This window comes from Cyprinus carpio, chromosome B4 (assembly GCF_018340385.1).
Source record: "Cyprinus carpio isolate SPL01 chromosome B4, ASM1834038v1, whole genome shotgun sequence".
Classification (NCBI taxonomy): domain Eukaryota; kingdom Metazoa; phylum Chordata; class Actinopteri; order Cypriniformes; family Cyprinidae; genus Cyprinus; species Cyprinus carpio.
The window spans coordinates 34,518,054-34,524,967 of record NC_056600.1 but is presented as its reverse complement, the minus strand read 5'-3'; the positions used below and the strand labels follow the sequence as shown (position 1 = coordinate 34,524,967).

The 6,914-nt window shown below is 39.2% G+C and overlaps 1 protein-coding gene across 2 annotated transcripts; it reads right to left on the bottom strand.

Moving 5' to 3' along the window:
* Nucleotides 1–438: 438 nt before the first annotated feature.
* LOC109060344 lies at nt 439–6,580 on the bottom strand. Of its 2 annotated transcripts, XM_042722949.1 has the most exons (5): nt 6,329–6,580; nt 2,531–3,515; nt 2,162–2,323; nt 1,977–2,073; nt 449–654 (listed from the first exon to the last, which is right to left on the bottom strand). In XM_042722949.1, exons 2-3 carry the CDS (start codon nt 3,493–3,495, stop codon nt 2,236–2,238), a joined length of 1,053 nt encoding a protein of 350 aa, XP_042578883.1. In that variant the 5' UTR covers nt 3,496–3,515; nt 6,329–6,580; the 3' UTR covers nt 449–654; nt 1,977–2,073; nt 2,162–2,235. The 2 variants fall into 2 exon arrangements, with proteins under 2 accessions (XP_042578885.1, XP_042578883.1); XM_042722951.1 differs by lacking the exon at nt 2,531–3,515 and having other exon boundaries at nt 439–654; nt 6,329–6,365.
* Nucleotides 6,581–6,914: the final 334 nt, after the last annotated feature.

The following is a 6,914-nucleotide window of genomic DNA, read 5'->3' as shown; positions in this document are numbered from 1 at the left end:
CGGACATCTTGAACCCAGGCTCTTCCAAATTATAACTATCAAGTTATTTGCAACTGTATTGTCATTAAGAAAAAGTTACAACATTGAGGCTACATTTAGAAAGAATATTGCCTAACAATGTTTAAAAGAAATATAGCGAAACTCTTTAGAGTATCGTGTTTGTTTCTAAATTAGTGCCCATGTTTCTCACTTCAGCTAGTAGAAAGTAGAAAGCCAACCAACCCAGCTGTAATTATGTACACAAGTATGTGTTGCAACACAGAAATCTAAACAGAAACATTTTTGGAATGCAAGCAAAAAAGATACTTTTCAGAACACTACTGACCTTCTACAGAAGAACGTTAACACATTTACTCTATAGCTCATTTCTCAAGGCTTGTAACTTAGGTTTGAGCTGCTTTCTTCCATCATCAAGGTTTAAGAGGATAACCTGGATGAACTCAAAGAAGCCACTTAGCTTCTCGAATAGCTCAAATGAAGAGCATAGATCATTCCAAACAAAATCACCAATGAATCAGTCCAAGACATTACAACCTGATCCTCAAGGACAATTGACACGTGGTGACTTTCAAAGGGAACTCCAGCAGGCACATCCTCTTCATTCACCACTGCCACCAGAGCCACTGCTCCATCCTGGATTGACTCCAACTCATCCTGAAAAGGGAATACATGTTCAGTTTGTGGGAGTGTAGTTGTACAAATCATCAAGCTTACAAAAAGCCTAAAGGTGTAAAAGAAAACATCATTATTACACCACTGATTTCAGATTTTTACAGATAAGGTTTTCTATTCTTTAACTGCTTCAAGACATAATCAAGGCTACCCTGATTTTATGTACATTTTGTTGGCCGCGCATGCACGCAAAATCCCATAGGTTCTGTACAGGTTCTGCACGGCCAACAGAATGAACGAATCACTCTCTGAGACAACTCGGTACTCCCGAGTCATATTAAAGATTCGTTCAAACGGAAGCTTGAGCTCTTGGACGTGATTGTGTACAAGAGGTAAATACGATATAAATACTGTTCGTTTTCTCACACAAAACCGCTCGTTTCGTGTCTTAGGCCATCAATGTGTACTTACGATGGGGAATCGTTTAATTTGGACTTCTCTGTGCATGCTCTTTAAGACAGTTACTATATACCAGCATTATATGACTGACAGACAACAGTGGTTTGACCTAAAAATATCATAATTTAAACTACTGCGGAAACAAAGACACCTACATATTGGATGCCCTTTAGGTAAGCTAAAACATACCAACATTTAATTTCAAAGTAAACTATTCCTTTAAAACCCATTGATGTGGACTTAACGTATAAGCTGTCTGAGTTTATAGAAGAGCACAAACAAAATACAAAGAGAGATGAGTGGTCTATGGTGTTCAGTTTTTTTTTTTATTATACAAATTTGGGAACAGATTATGTGTTAAGTGTCTCTATGTTTGTGATGAGACCTGATTCTTAGCCACATTTTAAACATTTGTTTTACCTGAACACCACTTAAAGTGTTGTCTTGACCAACTTTTATACAAGACTCCTATGTGTGTATATAATTGACTTATTGAATTTAGAAGAACTATATTACTGCCTGACTGTAAATTATATAGTGTTGATGAACAACTCTGACCAGCCTTAATAAAAAAGAGAGCAATCCACAATAAAACCTGAGGGCTCATATAAACTGAACTTAACTATTTAAATAATTATTTTGTCCCATCTCATTCTTATTTACTTAAGGCTACTTCAGAATAAAGACAAGCACCATTTCATTAAGTGGAAGACCCTAGCATCCTTTTAATGCTCTGTCGCACTACACAGCAAAAATTAAATAATGTTGAGAATTTCTCTAAAGGCAGCCAAGGGTACACAACGCAGTAGAAGGCGGTTTCAAATTTTTATGTTCAGTGATTTCTCTTTGCAAAATAGATGAAGGTATTAAGCTATGAAAACAGAAAAAGGAGAATACAAAAATACCTTGCAGGTTTTGAAGACCTCTGATGAATCCTCCTTTAAGTACAGCGGTAGGCCAGCCAAGGGCTGCTGTTCGAGCTGCAGTGATGTTGTTCTTGTCCTGTTGCACAAACAAAGACAAGGTATGCATGTTGGGGGCTGCAGTTCTGTTCACATTCAACATCAATATAATGCATTAATGTTTTTACCTGTTCCTCATATGCCCTCAAAACGTCTTCCATCTTCTCACCAAAACTTCCAGTCTTCCTCTTTTTGTAGAGCTTCAACAGCTGAGGTGTGTACTTGTCAAGTGCAGCATAGAAGGAATACGGTAGATTTTGATTGGTGATCCTGTGGAATTCACTGTAGAGCTGCATAGAAAACAAAAGCACAAGTTTTTTTAAAAAAAAAATCAACTCACATCATTCATTAACTTCAAGCCATATAAGACTGTAAGGGAAAAAAATTAAGACAAATAGACAAAACCATATTGACACTAATCATTTTTTAGCTCTTTATCCAGATCAACCAGTGCTGCAATCATGACCATGACAATGTGTCTTTAAGTTTTTACTCACTTGGGCTTCACAAAAGAGTGCAGGCCATCTTCTTTCAATTCAGCAATGGGAGGAGCTGAATTCACAATTTCTTCACGCCTGAGTGCAAAGGTACGCTGCATATGTTGATGGATGATAATCATGTCTCTATCAGTCACTGTCTTCTTGAACTGCTCCACCATCTCAAGCCTCAGGTTCTCCAGTGTGTCCTTTGTTTCTCCTTGGGGATAATTGGGCATGAAGTTTATTTCTCCTCTTCTGGGTCTTTTGATTTTGGCCCTGGATGCTGCACCTTCTGGATAGGTCCTGCTGCGTTTTCCGGCATTCACAGCCACATCCTTTATGCCAGCCCTGCTCAGTTTGGTCCTGTAGTTGCCCATCTTGAAGCGCAGGCTGTTCTTCCAACCCTCATACCCTGTTCCGGAACCTTTTTCTTTTAGGCAGGGGTGTTTGCTCACCAGAGCCTCTGCAGCCATGAGAATATTTTTGGTACTAGGATATGCTTTATGCTTATATATTTCAGCAGCCATTCCATCCAGTATGTTGTGTTTTTGATCCCTAGTCAAGCTTAGAGTTTTCCCCTCTTTGACAAATGCATAGTTGCCCTCTCTTAGAGCATGCTCCACCTCGTAGGAGAATGTTGGAATAACATAGATTTCTGGCCATCGGCAAAGACGATCTAGTGAATCTGTGTTATCAGACAACAGTGTATCATCTGTGCTGGTTGAACTGAGATCTGGCTCAAGATATCTAACTATCTTAATGGTTGCCTTGGATGGTAGGTCCTTGATGTTTTCTAAATTGCATAGGGCATTGTCAAATTCTGGGTCTTGAAACTGAAGCCGAAAGTCATAGGCTAGGTTCAACTTATTTTTTATCTCAATTATGAGGGCATTTACAGTCTCAGGACGAGAGGGCAAAATAAGCCTCTCAGCATTGACATCATCAAGGATGACCCTTAGTCTCAGGACATCAGTCACTTCCATTTACACTGTATTAGGGAAGCCTGTAACATAAAACAGACAGAGCTACTCCAGGTGATGCCACTGTTTTTCACTAGCTGCCTAGACCACCCACACATTTTCATTATGTATCTTTATTTTCCATACAGACAAGAGAGTGGTAACAATCTAAAAATCACAGTCTCCCAAAATGTCAAACTATTTTTATTTTTTTTAAAGCAAGTATTGGTTAAACGTTTTAAAACAAGAGTATGGTATAATTGGGATACCACAAATTTAACCAGCATATTGCATGTATTTACCTTTGTGATGACACATTGGTCATAGTGGAAAATATGTTGTTATGTTGTCCAGTGTATTTATTAAAGGGTTAGTTTCACCCAAAAATTAAAATAATGTCAATAATGACTCACCCTCATGTTGTTCCAAGCCCGTATGACCTCTGTTCATCATCGGAACACAGTTTAAGATATTTTAGATTTAGTCCGAAAGCTTTCTGCCCCTCCATTGAAAATGTAGGTACGGTATACTGTGAACGTCCATAAAGCTAAAAAAAGACATCAAAGTAGTCCATGTGAAACCAGTGGGTTAGTTAAAAAAAATTTAAGCATCGAAAATACATTTTGGTCCAAAAATAACAAAAACAAAAACTTTATTCCACTCTTCATTTTCTTAAGCTTTGCCCTCAAGTGTGTTTACGTAGTATAACTGCGCAGAACTTCTGGGATCTACGTCACCACGGAGGTTTACTATTGGCGGACACTGGTCATGTGTGTGATGCGCGTGACGTACATCACAGAAGCACTACGCAGTTATACTACGTGAACACACTCGAGGCCAAAGTAGAAGAAAATGAAGAGTGGAATAAAGTTTTTATTTTTTGACCAAAATGTATTTTCGATGCTTCAAAAAGTTGGAACTAACCCACTGATGTCACATGGACTACTTTGATGATGTCTTTATTAGCTTTATGGACATGGACAGTATACAATGTATACATTTTCAATGGAGTGTCAGAAAGCTCTCGGACTAAATCTAAAATATCTTAAACTGTGTTCCAAAGATGAACGGAGATCTTGCGGGCTTGGAACGACATGAGGGTGAGTCATTAATGACATTATTTTTGGGTCAACTAACCCTTTAAGGTGATCACTAGTGTTCATTGAAGGTCCAGACAGATCTTTAGCCTCCCTCAGGTCCCTGAGAAGGCTAGTGATGGGCTACTCTCTTACTCGGACACAGGAATGAAATGTTAAGTTGTCAGAATTAGCTTGCTTGAAACCCTGTAGGCAAACAGTGGCATTCGGTCAGTTAGCTGACATAAAGATTTCACTGTATGGCCCTTGCTTTTATGATCTGTTAGCTCATATGACCGCAAATGCTCAACATACCAGGTCTCATAGTCTTTCAGTACAAAGATGATCTCATTTCTGATAAGTAATATGTTTCTGATCTCTTTAAACATAGGCAATGACTCAACATAGACAGACTCCACTTTTGAAGTCTGCACTGGTGGCATGAAAAATCTTGGTGATGACAAATAGAATGCCATCATGTTTTGGTGTCTCTCTGCCATAGTTTTCAACACATTTTTGTAGTTATGAGAGCAACGAGCAACTGCCTTGAAGACTTTGTGCTTCCCCTCAAATCTCATTGTCCACAGATGCACCAGAGGACCAAAGCACTTTATGAGATGAGGATAATGCTCAATGTAATGATGCTTTGGCCGTAATCGTAAGTTGGGGAATACTTCCTGAAGCAGCTGCCTGTGATCTGAAATCTTACAGGCCATGTACTGAATGGTATCATCTGTGAAAGTATGAGACATGGCAAGTTCAACTATATCTTTTAATTCCATTAGCACCTCCCAGAATTTGTCCCCTTCAGGGACTCTGGAGCCAATGAGAACAGGTAGCAGTCTAAGCAGAGCGTGGTTCTCATGCCCATTCCCGCCGATTGTCCCTCGAGTGGCAAAACTCTGAGGAATTGGGTGAGGGCGGTTAACCTTATCAGAATGTTGGATGGGAAATGACAGTATTGCCCTATTCAGCTCTTCCAAAGTGAAATACTTCCTTGCAATCAAACCCTTCAAAGAATGTGCCAACTCAACAGGAACCACACCTTCAAACAGGTCATGAAGGATGTCAGGTGGAAATCCTGTGATAGGATGGAAATAAGAGAGATGATCAGAAAGAAAACAACTTTGTTTCACACCGTAGTTCTCTTCACTGTCACTGAAACACACAATTTACATTTCCACCTAATTTGTACCAGTCAACAACAAAAAATAAAACGGTCAGTTTGCCCCATTTTGTCAAAGTCTAGGCAGTGGACAAACTGTTGACCTTGCTATTTGCTTTTAACTAACGTAAAAAATAAATCACCGTATTTCCCTGATAACGTTTTTTTTTTTATTTTTCTAAAAACGTTACATTTTGGAGAGTGGAGAACGTTACTGAAAGCGCCAAATCGCGCCAATTTGGGCCCAACCTAGCCCTGCAGTCTAACTTTTAAGCTGAAGCCCTTTCACATGTAAAGTTAACAAAATCCAACATATTTTAATGCACATTCTCTCTCTAAATAATGTTTTAACAGTTAGCTAACGTTAGGTCATTCCCTTGTTGTGCGATTTTATAGTAACCTCAGTTAACGCCTTAACTTTAAGTTACTTAAAAAAAAAAGGGCAAGGGCATATTAGCTAGCGAGCCAACATAGTTTGCTAACGTTAACATAAAACTTTCACAAACTAACGTTAATGTTACTTAGCCAACTTAACGAACGAGTCATTTTGTATAAACCACTAAAGTGAGAAAATGAATTAGGTTAGAAAATTAGGTGAGAAAAATCATTAGGTTACCTCGTGTGGAAGACAAAGTTGTAGCGGTGTCCTGCAGGAAAATAAATTATGTCACTGTCACCAGCAAGACACACACAGCAGCAGTGCAGGGGGTCGGCGTTGCGAGCTTCCAGTGCCGTGCCGCGTGCAAACTTGTGATGCAAACAGATAGAAAATGTCATGTCTTCTGCGAGCCGAAGTTTGCTAACATTAACAAAACTTTCGCCAACTTAACGTTGAATCAACGAACAAGTTTTTTTTTTTTTATGAACCACTAAAGCAGGAATTGGTGCAAGCTAACGTTAGTGCTAATGTTTGCACAACTCGGCAAGTTTGCTAACACTTAGTAACATTCCGATTCAAACAGTTTGCAAACCAGTAAGATTAATAAAATAACAGAAAATCATTAGGTTAACCTCGTGTGGAAGACAAAGTTGTAGTGGTGTCCTGCAGGAAATGAATTATGTCACTGTCACCAGCAAGACACACACAGCAGCAGTGCAGGGGGTCGGTGTTGCGAGCTTCCAGTGCCGTGCCGCGTGCAAACAGATAGAAAATGTCTCGTGTTCTCTTCTTCTACTTCTTCTTGATATTTTACGGCTGTTGG

Bases quoted from the DNA above. Each gene is read 5' to 3' on its own strand.
- LOC109060344 (XM_042722949.1), bottom strand. From the start codon at position 3,495: ATGGAAGTGACTGATGTCCTGAGACTAAGGGTCATCCTTGATGATGTC. The intron at 2,324-2,530 runs GTGAGTAAAAAC...TTTTCTATGCAG, and splicing joins CACTCTTTTGTGAAGCCCAA to CTCTACAGTGAATTCCACAG.